This window comes from Rhamphochromis sp. 'chilingali' (assembly GCF_963969265.1).
Source record: "Rhamphochromis sp. 'chilingali' genome assembly, chromosome: 8".
Lineage (NCBI taxonomy): Eukaryota > Metazoa > Chordata > Actinopteri > Cichliformes > Cichlidae > Rhamphochromis > Rhamphochromis sp. 'chilingali'.
Window position 1 is genome coordinate 37,225,479 of NC_137935.1, and position 21,978 is coordinate 37,247,456.

General features: G+C 39.2%; 1 protein-coding gene across 8 annotated transcripts in view; it reads left to right on the forward strand.

The window, feature by feature from the left end:
• Positions 1 to 21,978, forward strand: part of myo18ab (myosin XVIIIA b) — a 128,332-nt gene that overhangs the window by 89,735 nt on the left and 16,619 nt on the right. For all 8 annotated transcript variants that reach the window (XM_080888696.1, XM_080888700.1, XM_080888699.1 and 5 more), the window contains 12 exons: positions 46 to 169; positions 2,705 to 2,812; positions 3,541 to 3,633; positions 4,258 to 4,368; positions 5,517 to 5,621; positions 6,260 to 6,406; positions 7,263 to 7,376; positions 13,665 to 13,781; positions 13,903 to 13,986; positions 19,208 to 19,345; positions 21,160 to 21,345; positions 21,518 to 21,657. In XM_080888696.1, coding sequence (XP_080744822.1) covers positions 46 to 169; positions 2,705 to 2,812; positions 3,541 to 3,633; positions 4,258 to 4,368; positions 5,517 to 5,621; positions 6,260 to 6,406; positions 7,263 to 7,376; positions 13,665 to 13,781; positions 13,903 to 13,986; positions 19,208 to 19,345; positions 21,160 to 21,345; positions 21,518 to 21,657 — 1,467 coding nt within the window. The remainder of the gene's footprint in view (positions 1 to 45; positions 170 to 2,704; positions 2,813 to 3,540; positions 3,634 to 4,257; positions 4,369 to 5,516; positions 5,622 to 6,259; positions 6,407 to 7,262; positions 7,377 to 13,664; positions 13,782 to 13,902; positions 13,987 to 19,207; positions 19,346 to 21,159; positions 21,346 to 21,517; positions 21,658 to 21,978) is intronic.

The following is a 21,978-nucleotide window of genomic DNA, read 5'->3' on the forward strand; positions in this document are numbered from 1 at the left end:
GTGTGTGTGTGTGTGTGTGTGTGTGTGTGTGTGTATTTTTGAAAGGTTTGACAGTGAGCTGAGTGCAGCCCAGGATGAGGTGCAGAGGGAGAGAAGCCTGAGGGAGAAACTGGCTCGAGAGAAAGACGTGCTGACCGGAGAGGTCTTCGGCCTCCGGCAGCAGCTGGAGGTCTGTGTCTCTGTGGGCTACACTGTGGCACGTTGCTTTAGTGAAGGGGTTTTTCTTTTCTTGGGACTTGGTGCGTTATTTGTGAATTATTTAGTGTCAGATACCCCAGCATTTTAAAGTTTTCAGCATCCTACTCATATTTAGATTTTGTATTTACTCGGTCACTTATTGTCTTTGAGCAGTAAAGACAATCAGTATGTTTAGATGAGCATGTGTGATCATTGTGAGTTACCAGTTTGTAGTTACCAGGATGGCTGCACAATATGATCCAAGATTATGAGGGGCCGTGCAAGCCAAAATTCATTCTTTCACTCTCACACACATACATTCTTCTTTCACACACATATACTTTCACTCTCACATAGTTTTATTTTAATTTTTATATTTAGATATTTTTATTTTTATGTTTACACATATTTAACACACACATTGCAATATTTCAAGTGTCTGACAGCATGGAGGGGGGAGAAGAAACTCGAGTTCTTCAGCAAGCTATCTATGGTGTTATTTTTGTGCCACTATTCTGAGCGCAAGTTTGCAGGTGCAAGTGTTGCATTTTGAGGAGAAATTTATTTTGAGCGAAGAAAAGCTGAATTTGAGTGAACAAAATTCATTGCTGCGTGCAAAAAAATGTATTTCAGTGTTTGCTATTATCCACACACACACACACACACACACACACACACACACACACACACACACACACACACACACACACACACACACACACACAACAGCAGCCCCTCTCGCTCAGTTTTTGCATTTGCGCTCGCTCGCAATGTGTTGCTCGCACTCTCAACATTTCTGCCCGTGCGCGCTCAACTCTTTGTGTTACATTTGTGCCACAAAACCAGCCAATCACAGACTTGGATGCAAAAATATCTGATTGGCTGTTCTGGTCTCCAATCAGCTCGAGATGACGAAATGCAATATCCCAGAATCCATTTCGTCCAAAACTCAAACGAGGCAGTGGCGGAGGAACCGAGTGGCGGAGTTTGAAACATTACTCTGTCTGGGTCACAAAATAAACTTTTAAGATATTTTCATGCGAGAATGGTGCTGTGTAAACTTCTAATATCTGCTCGATTCATCAAGACATCACATATTTGCATAAGTGCTCTGACGTTTTTAGAGATGCCTGTTACCCACCAGCTGACCGGGTGGTCGCTCGGGTTAAACATAATATATAAGGCTCAACTGACAAAAAAATCACCGACTACACCACCAGGTATTATAGGAAAAACCATAAAGCCTTTGAACTAAAACAAACGCTGTTGTGACAGTGACGTACACGGTCTTGTTGGTATATATGTATGATTTGTATCACCTTCATGTTTCCAAACCAATATCATGAGCAGCAGCTTTTACAGCTGTGGCTTCAGCAAACATCAGCTGATACTAGAAATTAATTTTAAATAAATTCTAACAACAGCTGATCAAGCTTGAACATGCTGCTGTTGTTGTTTAGCGCAACATCCGCTGGTTTCCTGTTTCTGGCGCAAAGTGGGCGATAAACAAACAAGAGAGATTGAAGTAGCAACAGGAGAGGGAGGGAGAGAGATTGAGGGGAGAAGAGGCAGCTGTGCAACGTAAAGACAGAATAACTCCAGCTTTGTCTTTTTTTCATTCTAGCTGAAGTATGGGACCAATCGCGTTAAGCACGAGCAACACATTGCTCTCTTCTCTTCACTCAAAATAAATTTCTCCTCAAAATGCAACACTTGCACCTGCAAACTTTTTTTTACTTGCGCTCAGAATAGTGGCACAAAAATAACGCCATAGATAGCTTGCTGAAGAACTCGAGTTTCTTCTCCCCCCTCCATGCTGTCAGACACTTGAAAGTGACCTGCGCGTGCTTCCAGCCAATCACAGCGGTACAGACACCCAGCCTTCCGTTTCCACTACACTCTTTCATTCACATACATTATTCTCTTCATACATATATTTTCTTCAGACATGTAAGCATTCTCTTCTTACATATATATATTATTTGGGAGATTAAAGGCATATTGAATGCATGTAAATGAGAGCAAAATGTAGGAATGCATAAATGAAAATGCATGTATGTTAGAGTGAAAATTTGTGAATATGTACATTAAAATACATGTATAAGAGAACACAATATTGTAATGTGTGTGTTAAATATGTGTAAACATAAGAATAAAAATATCTAAATATAAAAATTAAAATAAAACTATGTGAGAGTGAAAGTATGAATTTTGGCTTGTACGGCCCCTCATACAAGACTGTACATTTTTATTCTAATTGCGTGTCTAACTCATGCCAAGTCTACAATTTTTATCCACGGAAACTTGTAGCTCTTGATTGCAGTTGTAATATATTGTAAAGACCTCCAGCTTCATACTGTGCTTGTTACAGAGAACAAGCTTGTCATTTTAACTTGTAATTGTAACTTCCCTTTTGTGTGTTTCCACTTTGTGGCTATGTGTAGAGCAGAGTATCTCAACTTTTCCCCATCATGCACATGTGGCAGTTCCCTTTTCTGTGTTCTGACTCTAATCACCTGTCCTGCAGGACAAAGACCTGGAAGCTTGTGCAGTCAACCTGAAGCTGGAGCAGCTGGAGGCCGAGCTGCAGGATCTCAACTCCCAAGAATCAAAGGATGAGGCATCACTGGCCAAGGTCTGTCCTATTCCTCTTTTAGTTAGTCAAACCATCCATCTCCATCCGGTCCCGTACCAGCAGACTGAGAGACAGCTTTTTCCATCAGGCCATCAGACTGCTGAACATGTCATAGACACCTCAGCTTCACTACTGGAACTTCAACATTATGCACTCCACACTGTATATAAATGCCACTTGTTTTGCACATATTCAACTCTGTATATTTTATATATTTTATTATTATTATTATTATTATTATTATTATTATTTTATTTTATTTTTCTACTATTTAATTTGTAAAAATGTGTACACACACACACACACACACACACACACACACACACACACACACACACACACACACACACACACACACACACACACGTAGGAAAATATTTAGTATACACATCCAGAAATGCATACACTATTATATATTGTACATATATTTATTAGTTTCAGGTTGGCCATTCTTGTATTTTGCTCGTTTGTGTTGTTGTGTTTGCACATCTCTGTTGCTTGTGGGGCTCGCACACAAGAATTTCACTCGCATGTGCTGTGCCAGTGTGCCTGCACATGTGATGTGACAATAAAAGTGATTTGATTTGATTTGATTTGTGCCAGTCCACACCCACAAAAAATCAAAACTGTTCTTTGTCTGTTCAACTAAAATAGATATATGATGGTGCATTCATTTATTAATTGAATATCAGGTATTCATTTTGGAACATCATTTTTTTTCTATGCAGGTGAAGAAGCAGCTTCGTGATCTAGAGGCAAAGGTGAAAGACCAAGAAGAAGAGCTTGATGAGCAGGCTGGTACCATCCAGATGTTGGAGCAGGTACACACGAAAAAGGAAAAAACTAAAAAAACTCCAATTAAAGCTGTATTTTTGCTTAGTAAATTTTTTTTATTTATATTCCCAAAAAGCTGGTCCTGTTCATCTGGACGTAGCGTCTTCAGTGGGAGAAACGTTTCATCACTCATTCAAGTGACCAATTCACTTTCTCGGATCATGAAGTCATCCAAGTGATGTCATTTGTGATGAAACGTTTCTCCCACTGAAAACACTACGTCCAGATGAACAGGACCAGCTTTTTGGGATTTCCTTAACTGGATGATATTTTAAGGCTGTTTTTAGACTAGCATTAAGGATGGTAGTCATGCTTTTTAGATTACAAAGATGACAGTTTGGAACAAAAAGGACATTAAGTGTGCATCCACATCCAAGTCCAGTATCCTGCAACTTTAAAGAAAGTTTTCAAAATCTGCACCAAAATGTAATGATTCTTGTTTTTGTACACATTCAACTCCTTCTGAAAGTCATGCTAGTATATTGCTAGTATATTTTGTGAAATATGAATGGCATTGGACACATACCTCCATCAAGGCAAAGACGGAACATTAACATTATGCTTCTTTAAGCCACAGTGAGTCCAGAGCATCTGGTCTGTGTTTCTTTCAGGGTAAGCTACGTCTTGAGATGGAGATGGAGCGCTTGCGTCAAACCCATTCCAAGGAGATTGAGAGCAAAGATGAGGAAGTGGAGGAGATCAGGCAGTCATGTAGCAAAAAGGTGAGAAAGTGCTTTTTCACATTTTGTAACACTTGTCAGCAAGTGTTTAGGAGAAGCAGGATTAAAATTTGTGGTTTTAGGCACAGCTAGAGACTAGATCCAGAGACACTGATGGAGAAATTAGCTGTAAGGGCATGCACAGCAAAGGATAAATGAAATGATGACAACATTATGACAAAATCCAATCAAGCTGCTATCAATTCAGTGTTGTTTATGGGAGGTTTCTAGACACCACAGAAAACCGTTGAACTAACATGTACCCTGTTTTAAATGTTTTTCCTTGATGCTTGACTTTGTGTGCATATTTCTTTTAGGTGCACAGCACTTCAGAGAACAGCTATTGTTTTTAAATGTGCAATAGAATTAAAAATGGTGGATTTGACTTGACTCACAGGGTAGGATCAATGTGTAATTAATCAAACCCTTACTAATAGCCTTCACTTCTTGAAATACTCTGAAAGGTTTGAGAAAAAAAGTCCTTTCTTTTTTGAGATTATAAACTTAACTCACCAAGAATCCAGAAACTACCAAGATGAATTAAATGACACAAGATGTTAAATGGACTGGTGCTAGTACCTGCCTCAGTCACCCATTCGCACTCATTCATATAACCAACGTGCACCTAAATGCTGTTGTATCTTGTCCAAGGATGTTTTGGCATATGACACATTTCCATGTACACATGGGTGACAATGGGGGAAAAAGGTGTTCATACGGTGTTGGGCTATTACATGTTACATGTCACAAGAACATGTAACATCTGCATCTCATGGGTCTCTGCGGGCCTAATGAGGCACCGTTTTCCCAAAAGTAATTCCCTCATTTGTCGTTTCAGTGATGGTGGTGGAGAGCGGCGTCAATCTTGTCCACAATTCTTCAATAAATGTTCAGTTGGCAGTCTAATAGCTGAAGGCCATAGCACACGATTCCCACTGTTGGCATACTCAAACTGTTCAATGACAGGGCATTATGATCCCAGTTTCACTTTGTATTGATTTGCAGTGACCTCTCTTTCTAAGTGAACAAATTGAGCCAAACCAGCTTTTATTGACTATTGCTGGCATGTGAAAATAATATGTTAATATGGTGACTGTGTAAAAGGTTCTTGAACAGTTGCATTACGACTGTGTGTGTGTCTGTTTGTGTAGCTAAAACAAATGGAAGTCCAGCTTGAAGAGGAGTATGATGAGAAGCAGAAGGTGCTGAAAGAGAAGAGAGAGCTGGAGTCGAACTTTCTGTCTGTACAGGACCAGGTAAATACAATGAACACAGTGCAATGCAACCGGAGCAGCATCTGTAAAAAAAAGAAATAAAACTGTAAGCAAATATCTGACATGACCTGAGGTTTTAGCAAAATTTGGCCTTGTGGACATAGCAGAAGAAAATTTACATATCTGATTGCAGATCCAATTTTATATGAGTATGGGCAAATAAATTAAACTTAACAAGTTGTGTGAGGTGTTTATGTTTAAAATGAGCTGTGTTATCAAGGGATAACATTTCGTTTCATGATATTCTTTTAGACTACATTTTTTAGACATTTTTTAGACATTTTTGCAAATGTATGCTAAGGTAATAATTCATTTGTTTATTCAAACATACTTAAAACATTTGTAATGCAAAGAATATTGTCTTTAGTAAGTAAGAAACTACTAAAGTTTATCTAGTAGTTAAAATTGTTACTTTCTTCGTATGTAGTGTTTCACTGTAGCCAAATTTAATTTATCAATTCAGAAATTTCAGTTTTTTCAGAAAGTTCTATGTATGCTAGATAATCTAAGGATTCTTCCTTTAATGATAAAACACACTGTGTATTACTATAACTACTATAACTACCATAACTTGTCCCACTCAGTCAGTTGAGTCACACTTTGGTCATCTTGGTTCCCAGGTGAGAGGTGGTGACATAGAGGTTGAAAAGCGCTTGAGGAAGGACTTGAAGAGAACCAAGGCTTTGCTAGCAGATGCCCAGATCATGTTGGACCACATAAAGAATAACGCACCCAGCAAGAGGGAGATCGCCCAACTCAAGAATCAGGTACAGCCACAACTTCATAAATTACTGACAGCAGCAGTTTCAAAAACATGCTATCATCTGTGGCTTGTGGGAAAATGGAAAGACCCCTAATCTAAGTAGATAGTAGTATTTATTTATTGTCATTGTCAAGAACAATGAAATTGCGTTTGGGGCTTCCATACAACCCAAAAAAAGAAGAAAATAATAAATACCCCTTAAAACCCAAGTGTACATATTTAACCCAGTGTGACTCCAATGCAATAAGACAATCCTTAGCAATAATGTTCGTAGAAATTCAGACAAAGACCTGAGAAACATGACAAAATACAACAATGCAACCCATTCAATATTATTGTACTGTGAGATATGATATCAGATATGATAGTTATCTATTTAAGAAAGAGGGGGGGGGGGGGGGGCAGGAGGGGGAAGAGAATAAAGATATGATGCACCAATGCAGACCAGTTCATCATATCTAGATAGAAAAACACCAAAGAATGAAAGAAGTCAAATACTGACACCAGCACATTTACATGTCAACACATTTTATGCTCCTGTTATGGTAATTAGCATAATCTTGGATTATTTTTTGTGACAGTTTTTCAGGCTTTAAGCTGTAAAACACCCCCTGATGTGATTGAGTTATGACTCAAAGCATTCATGTCTGTGGCCTCACTTCAACTCCCCTGTGCCTTCTTACGGGACTGAACCGTCTGAAAACCTCTGATCCAAAGCAGAAGATTTTCCAAATAAAGCCCAGCCACCTGGATTCTTGACTGGGACCAGAATCCATTAAAAAACTGTAATATATCTACTGGGATACTAACTGTGAAGTCGTCCTGAGCTCATTCTTTTCCTCAATGTCTGTGTGTTTCAGTTAGAGGAGTCGGAGTTCACCTGTGCAGCTGCAGTTAAAGCTAAAAAGTCCATGGAGGTGGAGATTGAAGACCTACATGTTCAGATGGAGGACATTTCCAAAACGAAACAGGCGGTCAGTACAGCTCACTGGATTTCCTTCTCAGCCTTTAGAAGGAGAATTTTCAGCATGCAGTCTTAGGTGAAGGTTAGGATTCTTCCTAAGAAAAAGCTAAAGCTGTCTCAACCATGTAGGGCATTTTCTTTAAGATGTCATCTGTGGTGGTAGAGGGGTATCAGTAGATATGTTGAATCTCTACTTTTAGCCAGAGATTAGTGAGAGATTGAAGACATACCTGTTTCCTGTGAGACCCCTCTGAGCTCATCTTACTCTTTCTGGTCCTCTTTTTTTAATTTTTTTTAATATATTTACATATAAAGACAATATAATTTTCATGAAGAGATTTTTCTTAGTCACTGCAAAATACAACTCTCTTCTTCTTCTAAGAAGCCATTTTTAGCTCCTTAGTTTTTTTCTTAGTTTGCTCCTGTCAGAAACGCTCATAATCTGTTTTGACCTTTATATTTTCTGTCCTTTTCGGAATGACTTATCTTACGTTAAGCCCGGTTCCCATGATAATCTGGTTTTCACACATCGGTCAGAGTGTGTTTTCTCCTTTCTCCAATGTTTCTCTTGCCTGTCATTTACTCTACTCTTACTCTGTCTCTGTGAAGTTTAATCTCCTTCTGGTTCTTCTCCTGCCTGTTGAAAAGAAACGACTGTCTATCACACAATGGTTGTTCACGTATTGCTAAAACCAATTTAAATAACAAAAAGATTAACTTTAATTTTAGGTGAATATTATGCCATTATAGTTAGTCAAATCGTGGAAGGATGGATGGAATTAATGAACGGATGGCTTTACATATCAATACTTAATCATATAATTATATAATAAAATGTTCCTTTGGCTTTCTATTAATCTGCCAAACTTGTGAAGCCTGCTGCACACTTCTAGTCTTTTATTGATTTCATTGCACACTGTACTTGAAGCCAGATGTAGAGAGGTGCAAGGTCAGGAATTTGTTTGTACTGAAGGTGGTTTGAAGAGTTTTAGCTTCTGGTAGTTTCTGCATTTTCACATAATCACTATAGAGTGTTGAGTGTAGAGTGTATGTATTATGTAGAAGAAGCTTAACTTCTACATAATTCTTTATAGTCAATGAGCAAAAAAATGAAATGAAAAAAGTAAAGAAATCAGTATAAATATATATTAATTACACTGCGTTACAGAAACAGCTGATCAGTTGTAAGAAGAGAAAAGTGTCATATAAATACCAGTTAATTCTAATACACCTGTGTTCAGCTGTTTTTATTCTTTTATTCATGCTGCACTCTGTGTGGGTATTTTTAGCTTTCTGCAGTCCTTCCTGGCTGGACGTGTAATATATTATTACTTCCAGTGCCCAACGTACCCTTTCCCCAGAGCAGTGGTGGAAAACGTTTTACTGCTCCCATGTTTGCTTATGGGTCCAAAAAAAAGGTTTTACCTTTTATATTTTTAAATATTAATATAAAGGTTTATTATTTACAATCTTCATCATCTAAATCTGCAAAATAATAAGCTAGTAAACCAGACGACAAGAAAAAAGCATAATTAATTTAGTGTTTCTAGTTCCCAGGTGAACTCGTAACTGGGCTTGGTGAAAATAGCCACTGGCACGAACAGGCCAGCAGGTGGCTACAAAACTGGCCCCACACGTTTTTTTCTTATTTTATTTCGACGTCATCATGAAAATAATAGAAATTAGATTCTGGTGACTCTTTGTTCAGCTAGCCAACTGTGACCACCAGATGGCAGTAAATTACAGGATGAGTTCAAAGAAGCAACATGAGATCATTTGTGGAGCAGTACAGTTTAATCGATACCTATTTTTAGATTTCACTGGGCAGGCAGTGCTTGCCTTGCTTGTCCTGATGTATAAACTGGAAGAAATGGCACTGAACATTCACTTCAGTTGCTAATTATTTCTAATTAGTGTCATCGTGAATGCAGGTTAATGAAGAGCTTCGCTGAGAATTCAGCTGCATGAGCATTTAGATTGAGCCAACACAGTTAAATCTGGACAAGATAAAAGGTTTTTGTATTAACTGAATTGGCAGAGAAACCCAGGTCATAGTTTGGAAAACGTCAGAGTACCCTATGTACACCGAAACACCCCATTTCATATTCACACACTCTTTCAAAAATACTTTTGAATGAACAGCCGACTGGCAAAAAGGAGAGAAGATACAGTGTAATCAAAAGGCGATTTCTTAGTCTTTAGTTTATTTTGTCACACTTGTATGTTTCAGATCAACAAAGAGCATTTTGTATTTGATAAAGGGAACTTGTGTAAATACAGTACATGTATTTTCTTACTTTTCATTTTATTTATTATTACTATTACTTGAAAAAGGTTCTCCAAACCTACCTGACCCTGTGTGAAAAAGTAATTATTACCAACCTAATAACCAGTTGTCTGAATCTTTGCAGCAAGGACTGCGATCAAGTGTTTGATATTGGTGGCAATGAGCCATTCATAGTACAGCGGAGGAATTTTGGCCCACTCTTCTTTAATTCAGTGACATTGGAGAGTTCTTGAACGTGAAAGGCCTCTTTAAGGTTATGCACAGCCATATCAATCTGATTTAATTCTAAATTTTCTTTAGACAACTCCAAAACCTTTATTTTGCTTTTTGTTGAGCCATTCAGAGGTGGACTTCTTGTCGTATTTTGGATCATTGTACTGCTGCATAGCCCAAGGGTGCTTGTGCTTTAGGGCACAGACAAATGGCCACCATTCTCCTTCAGGATTTTGAGGTAGAGAGCAGAATTTATGGTTAAATCAATTACGGCAAGTGGTCTGTCACACTATCCCACCATATTTGCCTCTTGAAGTCTGTTTCTTACAGATGAATCATGAACTCCTGACCTTAAATGAGACAGGTGAGGCCTGCAGTTCCTTAGCTGTTGTTCTGGGTTTGTTTGTGACCTCCTGGATGATTTGTTGGTGCGCTCTTGGAGTAACTTTAGTCGGCTGGCCACCCTTGGAAAGGTTTATTATTTTTCCAGGTTTTCCCTATTTGTGGATAATGGTGCTCGAAGTGGTTTGCAATCATTTCCGGAGTGATAGATGTCAGTTACTTTCTCTGTGGCATGGTGGTTATCACTGTTGTCTTGAATAAGAATAACCAGAAGAGAATGAGTGGATTATTTTAATAGGTTAATGCATAATGTTCTTCCTCTTCAGACTTACTCACAGTATGTGTTAAATTAGAATGTGTTATGGCCTCTGTCCCTCTACCCTGGATGTCTTAGCCGTCATTTGTTCTTTCTCAGGTTGTTTGGCGAACGTTGAGAAGTGTTGTACTGCAGAAAATATTCATCTTGGGATATTAATACTGCTTAACTGTTTTGACAGAATGTGTAATCTATTCAGTAAAATGTGAAGGAGGAGTATATAAGATGAGATAAGGAATCAAGATCACTGTGCCAGCAGCTGTTTGTTTTTGAAATGGTATCTTTGAGAATGACCTCTTCATGCACCCAGCATGCTGGAAAAGTAAAAGGCTGTGAGAACCGATAACACAAACTGTAATTACATAAATGGAGGATTTTTTATGCAGCCCTAACTACATGACACACTGCAATTCAGTAGAAATAAAATCATGCAAATGACATTTCTTTTAGATGGCTGCCGCTTGCATGCTTCTCCCATTGTAATTGCAGTGTTTTGAGAAAATTGTCACACATGTTTTCAACAGCTTTATTTTTCCACAAAGAGCTTCTAGCAATCTGAGAGGGAAAATAAAAGAGAGAAAAAAACAAAGAGCCCGGCCATGTAATTGGGCTGAAATTACACTAACAGTCTATTGTTAAATGAGAGTTTGATGCTGGTTACTGGCACTTTTTTCAAGTATCCATCACATGCTCCAGAGATGGAGATGCATTCGCAGCTTTTATCAGCACTCAGCACTGATAAAAGCACTCAACAGTGGATTAAAAAAAGAAAGTGTGATATGTAAATGAATTTGCCACAGATTCCGCATGGATATTTTTAGTGCATCAAGTGCATCTTGGTACACCTAAGCACTCGGTGCTTTCAATAAAAATAAATATAAAAATAAAATCTTAGTTTTATGATCTAAACCCCGATTTTGAAGCTATGGATGTTTGGATCATTCTCTATCCCATTAGACTGTTTTTCACTAAGCGCTGAGTGTCACTAGCTCTTTGCGTTAACTCTGTGCCTAAATTGATTTGTTAACATTTTCACATAGTCACATTAGTCATGATTTATTGATCCATTGCCCTGCACCAACAACCTCTCCTCTTATTTTGTATATTATCCCAGTTATTACAAAAATAGGATTATTTCAGCACAGTTCCCAGGCTGCCAGTCTCTTAATTAGGTATGTTGGTTATATCAGGGAGCTTGGATAACCTCTGCTGAGTTCTGTGATTAGAGCAGCATATGTAGGCTCTATGTCAGCCACATCATCGGGACTGCATTGTGGCCATTCACAGATTTAGCCAGTCACGCAGTCCATTGGAACAACTGTTGCAGATGACGTGTGGAGCCCAAGATTTATCCTGGTCATCCAGCAGACAGCCAAAGCACAATTTGTAGGTCTTCTTAAGGTTTGTGGTAATTGGGTGACGCTGTGCTTCAGTCATGAATGAACCACACACGTAACAGAAACTGTCTGGATGATTAATACAATCTCTAGACATGGTAACAACTAAAATCAATCACAATTAATGCTGTCTATAACAAACACGGGGAACTGTTGTTAAATCTGGTAATACTAATTATTTTACACTAATTATCTCAGTCTGAATGGATCCAGTCTTTTGGAGAGGGCTGGACTCTGTTCCAGTCTGGAGGCAGCTGGCAGGGATGAGCATTTTCGTATCCCCCTGAGTGTGCTTCCTGTACATTGGGAATTTTGCGAGCAGATCAGAGGATTGTTTCCCTGCAACTTCAGATGTCCTACTGTCTTACTGGGAGACCCCAGTGCTCATGTGAGCAATCACAGCGAGACCTGAAGGACAGTGTGAGGAAAAGCCTGTAAGATGGTGTTATTAGACCTGTGCACATAACAGTTTGTCTGTAATGAACACCGTCTTTGAAGGATGTCCATAAGATCATGTGGCATCAGGACATGTGTTCTCGGTGCAGGTCAATTTTGTATGATTGTGACGATAAGATTTGTAATCTTATCGTCCACTCTGTCATATGTTCTGGACACTTGGGTGAAGAGAGGACCTGATCACCGCCCAGTGATGAGTTGGATGAGGTGACGAGGGATGATGTCGGACAGACTTTGCACACCAGAAAGTTATTGTGATGGTGTATTGTGAGCAGTGTCTCTGGATCAGGGAGAAGTGACTGCCCCAAGTGGAGGAGTTTAAGTATCTTGGAGTCTTCTTTATGAATGACAGGAGAAAGGAGCAGGAGATTGACCGATGAACTGGGCCTCTGCTACTTTGATGCTGACAACCTCACTTATGGTCATGAACTCTGGCTAATGACTAAAGAATTAGATTGTGGATATAAACTGCAGAAATGAGCTTTCTGCAAAGGGTCACTGGTCTCTCCTGTAGATTTAGGGTGTCTACACACATTTTATGTTAAAGATGGTACATCTGGTGCGAAAGATGCATAAGAAAGTTTACTTGCTCATTTAAAAAGATCTTAAAAAGCTCTGAATTTTAGAAACCACTCTTGTTACTTATCCAGTTCCAGATGCCCGTTAATGGGATTCATCATAATGCAGAAATACTGCACAGTGAGTAATGTTAATGTGTAATCAGTATTGTGAGCCATTTTATCTCCACTCGCTTTCCAACATTCTTTTATATTTTCATTCATTTTACTTTGAAATATATTCTGCAACATCTTAAATTTCTCTTTTGGTAGTGTTGTTTTACAACATAGTAACTGATAATAATAGATTAATAGATGTTACTTTGAGAAATTGGACATGCAATATTGTGAAAAGGTATTTATGCCCTCCCCGATTTCTTTCTTTCTTTTTGCAAATTTTAATATTAGAAAAAGTTAATCTGAATAAATGCACAATGAAAATGTTAGATAATGATTTAATTTATTAAGGATATAAAGTTTTCAATCCTACCTGCTGTTGTGTGTAAATTTACTTTAATGATCTGAAACATTTACGTGCAAGAAATATACAACTAACTAAAAAAAAAAATCAAGAAGTGTGCAGATATTTTTCATGGCATTGAATAGGACAGAGAATTGTATAGGATCTCCTACCTCATCTAAATCTTGTGAAGACAGTTAAATTTTTTATCTCTGGGGAAGCAGTTGCCTTCTTGCTCTGTAGATCTTTGGCATATCTTTTTTTTTTCAGCTGGAGGAGCAGCTGAGTCGTCTGCAGAGAGAGAAGAATGACCTGCAGTCAAGAATGGAGGAGGACCAAGAGGACTTCAATGAGCTGATGAAGAAACACAAGGCTGCTGTGGCCCAGGTATGATTTCTTTCTTGTTTAATGTACACTGGCAATAAAAAGTTTGTGATCCATTTCAAATGATCATTAAATCCAATAAAATGTTGCTTCATGCCTTGTTTTCCATTTTTGGGGGTTTCAGTCAGCTCAGAACCTGGCTCAGATCAGTGACCTTCAAGCCCAGCTTGAGGACGCCCTAAAGGAGAAGCAGGAAATTCAAGAGAAGGTAGATGATGACTTTTGTTCTTGGCATAAAAATGGAGAAGTGGCATGGTCAGCCAGGCTTTACTCTGTCTAAGAACAGAAAATGGGAATAATAATAATAATAATAATAATAATAATAATAATAAATGGTAGAGATGCAAGCAGTATGTTTTTGCTCTATTTGAGCACTCAAGTTCTCCAAACGTGTGAAAAGATGGGAAAGGAGTAGCATAATTAAAAAAAACAAAACAAAACAGGAGGATAGAGTAAGTGAACAGAAATTCAGTCCTTTCATCATCAAAACATAAAAATAAAAAAAATAAAAATTTTGAATTAGAGACTCTTTAAAAGTCAAATGTGAACAATTTAGGTGGATCTGTTTTGGGGATATTTCATCTTCCAGAGGACTCCATTAGGTCTTTATGGTTAGTCAAGTTTTGCAGCGCTCACTTAAATATGGATAGCTTAATTCAAACAGTGGGTTGGTTTACCTTTTATGTTTGGTAGTACAACCAGTGTAAAACTAGGAAAATCTTGACACCCAATAATTTTTCTGTATCATATTGTATGCCAGGGGTCAGCAACCTTTCTGATGATGAGTGCCATCTAAAATTTCCTCAGAAGTCAATGTGCCATATAATTGCATTAGCAATAAATTTAATAACGCTCTATACTAACAGTTACACACTATATAGAACAACTTTATAGAAATATATTTGTTCGCAGATGTTGGCAGCTATCAGCGAATAGTTATCAGCTATTTAGAAACAAAAAAAAAGAGAGACTTCTTATCCATAACAAGAACTCCATAACAGCAAATGAACTGTACAACAGAAAATGCAAATTCTATTTATAGTATCCTCACAACAATGATAAGAAAAATAAACTGTGCCAATATGGCATGTTTGTTAATACAGGGATACACATGTTAATGTGATCTCTGGTCTCCCACTCAGAGACACAGGTCTCCGAGTGCCCAGCATTCAGACGGCTACCTGAGGACACTCTTCGTGTGAGAGAAAATCTGCTCACACAGATATTAGAGCCAAATACTGTCAATAATGCCTCTGCAATGTTCTGAGGACAGTTAAACTAGCCAGGTAGTGATGTCCAGCAGGTGAAAATGCAGCTCCATGAACACGTACAGCTGTGGATTCCAGCTGAGTTCGTAGTTCTGCAAACTTTGACCCCTACAGAGTCTAGCTTTTCAGTTCAATCAGCTGCATTTCGATGTCCTCTGTGTCCAGCCAGTTGATGTGAGACAAATCCAGCTGCTCATTAAAGCTTTCTGGTTTGATCAGAAAAAAACCATTGGTCCATACACCTGCATTGTGAATTCTGTCTCGAGTCTACGGATTTCCGTGGTGCTGATGCTGCGCTGAGCGGACAGCTCCTGAAGCATTTGAAGTGTTGGAATGTGGAAATTTCAACATCGCTCGAAAAAACTGCCAGCTAGCAACGTCCCTCTCACCGGTTATGTTTTTTTTAGCCAATTACAAGTAGAATCTGGTAGTTGGGGTTGTTAGCTAAGATACCGTCATTAAGAAGAGGCACGACTAATGTATCTATGCAAGCTAATTTGCGATGTGCACCGCTGGTGTGGCCATTTATTTTTTAATACATCTGCTCAAATTAATTAACTGCGTGTCGTGCCCAGGGCTGGACTGGGACAAAAAATCGTCCCGGGCATTTTGACTAGAGATCGGCCCACCAGGTATTAAAGCCATAAAGCCTTTGAATGAAAACAAACGCTGTTGTGACAGTGATGCACAGTCTTGTTGGTATATATGTATGATTTCTATACATTTTACGTCAGATAAAAACTTTGGTTGTAAGCTTCAGATAATTATTTAATAACAGCCAGACATTTTAAATGAAAATAAGAAAGTATTTCTTTGTGCCCCCCTCTCCCTGTTAATGCCCTACCTGGCCCCCCTGGCAAAACTTTGCTAGATCCGCCCCTGCACAGTTACCAGCTGTCAGCTACTTAGAAAATGATATTGGTGTTATTTGTCTCTCAGAAACAGTTCATAACTTCCCTTCAACTCATTCATGTCACCTAAAAGGTAAACCTGTTTCTCCATCACCTGTTCAGCTCTGATGATCCAGTAAGGACATCTCCTGGTTTCATCTTCATGTTTCCCTCTCACCACATATCCAAACCGATATCATGACCAGCACTATTTACAGCTGTGGCTCCAGCAAACATCAGCTGACACTAGAAATTAATATTAAATAAATTCTAACAACAGCTGATCAAGCTTAAAAGTGCTGCTGTTGTTTAGCTCGACATCCGCCGGTTTCCTCTTTCTGGCGCAAAGTGAGCGATAAACAAACAAGAGAGAAAAGCCGATCAGCTGATCATTGATCAGTTTCATGATCGAAGTAGCAACAGGAGAGGGAGGGGAGAGAATGAAAGGAGAAGAGGCAGCTGTGCAGCAAAGACACAGAATAACTCCAGCTTTGTGTCTTTTTCATTCTAGCTGAAGTCCGGGACAAACTGTGTTCCCTCTCAGCTCAACACCAAACGCATAATAATTTCTCTGAATGCGGGAGGATTCCGTCTTTTTACTGGACGGTTGGCAACTCTACTAACTAACCTTATGAATAAAATAAAGTTCACTATCAGTAACATCATAGCACCGACCCAGCTGTATAGAAACTCCGTCATGCTAGCTAGTACGCAGTACGAGTTATTGTAACTGACTGTAAAAAGTCAGCACAACAAAAATAAACTCCACCTAAACTTTATATCTGACCCAGATAGACTGCAGGTCATAACTTCTTACCTGAAGTTCAGTTCACCTGACACTCAGGTCTCTCCTCCTCCTGCCTCCCCTTCCCTCATCCACCTGCTGGCCTCTGTGGAAGCTCCGCCATAGCCACTACCAAACAACAGAGTTATTTTTACACATCGGCCAGCATCTGGCCAGCCCACCACTTCCCATTGTCCATGCCGTTCCAAAAAAAAAAAAAAAAACCCAGCCAAAAAAAAACCATTGGCCCATAAAGACGAAAAATCACCATCGGGCAAATGCCCGGTATGCCGAATGTCAGTGTGGATGCCAGTCCAGCTATGGCCGTGCCATCAGTTTACGGCACGCGTGCCCAGGGTTGCCGACCCCTGTTGTATGCTTTGATGCAGCCATGAGAGCATTCTCTTTCTAAATGAAGCCATGTTCCTGCCACGTTGCGGTTGCCACCAATTTTCCTGACATTCAGCAGTAATTAGACCATTTACTGCTGCCTAAGAGCTCAGAATAGAAACTGTGAGCACTATATGGTCCTGTGACTATCTATAGTTTCATACTGTAGACCAGCGGTCTCCAACCTTTTTTGCGCCACGGACCGGTTTATGCCCGACAATATTGTCACGGACCGGCCTTTAAGGTGTCGTGGATAAATACAACAAAATAAAACTAGTACTGGTACCCAAAAAAAGAAGATTTATTCATAACACACGTGAAAAGACCCAGGAAAACAGAATTAACGATAAAAACGATAACAAAATAACGCTGAAAACCGATAAAAACCCTGAAAACTATACATTTCACACCTGAGCCTCAACTCTCGCGGCCCGGTACCAAACGACTCACGGACCAGTACCGGTCCGAGGCCCGGGGGTTGGGGACCGCTGCTGTAGACCCTCTGCTTTCCTCACACTGAAAGTTTCTAGAGTTTCTGCTACTGCAGTTCAGTGAAAAATCTCATTTACAGAATATGATTAATGTGTACCTCTCCTCAGCCTGTTTCCTTTGCTTTTGACAAATACAATCCTCAACATAACTAGCAAAAATACGACCTACGACCCTACAGGAAGTTTTTGCCAGGCCTACAGAATTTATTTGCTTTGTTCGTGTATAGAAATACAGAGGTGCATGTTCATTTATCATGTTATTTTTTTTTATGACAAAAACAGGTGTTGATAAACACCAAACAAATAGTACATAAATGTGTTTATTGTTGTTAGTTTTTGCAAGCTACATATTCTTTGACAAAGTAATCAGTTACTAATCAATAATAATTAGACTTTTTCACATATATAAATGAGAACACAAAGTTGCACTGCACTAAAAATAGTTTAACAAAATGTATTTAGAAACATACATGTAACGTAACAACATACATGTAACACATAGCATTGCCATTTATTTTGACATTACACCAAACATAACATGTAGAATATATAAGAGGACAATTCACAGTCGCACTAGAGCGTAATGGTGTTCATTTTTAGATCGTCTACAACAGCTCATATATATATATAATTGCAAGCAGTTAAGTGTTATAAAAACAATTCTCAAAAGTTATATAAATGTTGATATTCCTTGTAGCCTAAGCAGTTTATATAGCACGTTTCATCCAAACTAGTTAAGGAGCAGAGATATATGCATACACTGTGATCATTATAAGAAGATGCATGTGTCATTCACGCAACATTGACACTGACAATATGGGACACAGATGGCCAGCTTGGTTTCCATACTCAGGCAAGCGCTACTGTCATCCTTGTAATGACTGCAGCTGCATGATCTTTTATTCTTCATCAAACACATTAGTTGAACCCAAATAAAAGGAGAGGGAAATACGTGAACTTGTACACATTGTTTGGTTCATGTGTAAAGAGGGAGAAAAGTGAAAATGGCACAATGGCTGTTTTTCATTGAAGCTAAATCAGGTGATTTCAGTGTTGGTGTTAGTGTGTTTGTGTTTACTGTATCATAGAAAGCATTCATCAGAGATCATATTTAAGGAGTTTGGAACAGCTATTATAAAATGAACACTTGGTGACTTATTGACACACTGAGACATTCTCGGTTCCAAGTACCAAGCATCCTCAAGATGCTTTTGGGTTTTGTAAAAAGGAAAAAAAAGAACAAACTGACAAGATGAACAAGAAGGCATCTTCTGTACATTTTCTGTTAAGTTAATCGTTTATTATTAAGTGCTTTCACTTGCAGTTTCTTCTTGAAGATCAGTAATTTTAATTTTAGGTAGATTCTGTTTTAAATGGGAAACATTTTAGGACTTAAAAAAAATAGATGCTTGAGGTGCAGTTTTACCAGGATGGTAAAGGCAGTGTTGAGGATGTGTAAATACCCAGTGCTAGGTGTGCCAACAAAATTCTAAATGAAAATAGCTGTTAAACTTTTGGAATGAATTGAACTTGATTAGGAAAGCTCAGCGTTAGACAGTGTGTCGCACTAAATAGTAACATCAGCATATCTACATTTGTGTCTTAGATGCAAGCCCTCCAGAGCCAGATCGAGTTCCAGGAGCAGTCCATGGTGGAGAAATCCCTTGTCAGCCGGCAGGAAGCCAAGTGTCGTGAGCTTGAGACCAAGCTGGAGTTTGAGAAGACCCAAGTCAAACGCCTAGAGGTAAGAGCTAAACACAGGTTGGGTGCTGCTGGCATTGGTAGACATTTTTGAGAGGCTGGTGGGAGCATGAAAGATCCTAATAACGTCAGAAAGAAACTGTAGAAACAGAAAAAGGTCACCTTATAAACGTATTGCACTTCAAAAACATATCCATCAGTGTTGCTAAATCATATAATCTGTGATAATACTTATATATAAAAATGTAATGAGCAGCATGATGGTGCTTATATAGCATTGTTGCTTCACATCAAGAAGATCATGAGTTTGAATCGACTAATAAACAGCACCGTTCTGTGTGGAGTTTGCATGTTCTCTGCTTGTCTACATGGGTTTGATTTGAGTATGCCAGCTTCCTCCGACAGTCCATGCAGTTAGTGGTTAGCTTAATTGATGATTCTAAATTGACTGTAGGTGTGAATGTTTGTCTGTTTCTCTGTGTTAATCTTGCAACAGATTAGTAACCTGTTAAGGGTATAACCTGCTACTTGCAATGAACTCCCCCACTCATCAACCCCGAATTTGATAAGTGGAAGAATCAGTGTATTTTTGCTATAGCGACCCCATGTGTTTAAGTTCCCTGGTCCATGCTACTAGGCAAGGCATGTCTGAGGACAAGAGCTACTTGACAGCCCTTCACTACCTAAAAGCATCAGCATATGCTGATCCCGCAACGGTCAGCCTGTCAGTCAGCTGCCTGGTTTCCAGCAGTCAGTCATTTGGTCAGCTTTTGTCTCAATCTGCATGTATGCAAATAGCTCAAGAGGGGGCACATACTAATCATACACATTGAACAGGGCCCAATAGAGGATGTTGGACCCTGATACTACCCTCTTGTTTGGTTCACCCACAGATTCTTTGTTTCGCTGTTTGGTCAGAGGCATTCATACCAGGGGCCTGTTCAAGGTCATTTTGCAGGGCTCTAGCAGTCCTCATCCTGTTCCTTCCTGCACAAAGGAGCAGATACCTTTATTGATGATGGTTTAACAACCATCTACAGACCTGTCCAATTCTCCAAGAGTATGCCCGTCTCCTGGAATCTCCTCTTTGCTCTTGAGACTGTGCTGGGACTTTACAGTAATACAAAACTCCAACAATCAGACAAGTCCCTATGAGAAAGCACTTGGCAACAGTGGGAAGGAAAAACACTCTTTTAACAGGAAGAAATCTCCAGCAGAACCAGGTTTAGGGAGAGGCAGTGATCTGCTGTGACCACTTGGGGGTGAGAATAGACAAGGGTGGACAAAAAAAATGATTAATTACAAAGTTGTGTAAACCTTTTGGAAATGGACATGTACCATCCTGGTGGAATTAAATTTCCAGCTAACACTGTGTCGAACTATCAGTAGTGACACTAAACCTAATCATACCATCAGCTGCGTCTAGGGATGCTGGTCAGTCAGAACATCGCCTTGGCTACAAATTTGGCCAGCAGTGTTTTGCTATATACTTTAATACAGATTTTCAACCACACAATTAATGTGTAGGTCCACCTCATTCCATAAAACAACATTGCCCTATAAAAACAGAAACTTCACAGGACCCCTGAAGGCATCCTGTTGTATCAGGAACCGAGATATGAGCAGCAGGTACTTGAATTCAAGAGGTTGGGCCTCCGTGGATAAGATGTTTGGGGTTTTTTTTTTTTTTGGGGGGGGGGGGTTTGCACATCAGTGAGATACCTGATTGGTACAGTTTCTCTTAAATGTTACTTTCACCACCATTACTATACACACATTTTTCACATTTTACATGCCATATCTATATATTTATAGTTTCAGTCTCTGTCTCTAACCACCTCCCTTTGTTGCTGACAGAGCCATTTAGCTCGGCTTAAGGAGAACTTGGAGAAGCTGACGGAGGAACGAGATCAGCGCAGCAGCAGTGAGATTCGAGAGAAGGAACAAAACAAACGTCTCCAGAGACAGATCCGTGACATCAAAGAAGAAATGGCTGAGCTGGCCAAAAAAGAAGCAGAGGCCAGCCGCAAGAAGCATGAGCTGGTAAGACAGCAATGAGAATGATATCAGTAAACTAAGCAGTGCAGTCACATGCTACTAACATGTTAGGACACCCTGCACAGCATCCACAAGCAATATATCAGCAACACTGAACTCATCAGCCTTTGGTCCAGACTAGCTGAAAGGTTCATTTTATCTCTTGCTTCATTAACAGGAAATGGACATTGAGAGCTTGGAGGCTGCAAATCAGAGCCTGCAGGCAGACCTTAAGTTGGCTTTCAAAAGGATTGGTGACCTCCAGGCAGCCATTGAGGATGAGATGGAGAGTGATGACAACGAAGACCTTATTAACAGGTATGGGGCCACTTATATGTGTAACTGAAGCTGAGGTTTAAAATCACTCTTTTCTGTAGTGGTCACAAAACGAGTTCTCAAGATTAAATCTGGAGAACATTAGCAATATTTTAATGTGACAATCTAACTGTTTTCACTGGTGCCTGCCTTTTTTTATATCTAACTGAAAGACGGTTTTCATCAAGTTGGTTATAGTTTGACAAGGTATCCAAGAAGAAAAATTTCACGTTTAAAATGATGTCAACAAACCAATCATTGTCTGTCAGCCAGGACAGCTGTCATGTTGAGCTCTCATTGACCATTGAACATCAGCTCCACTGA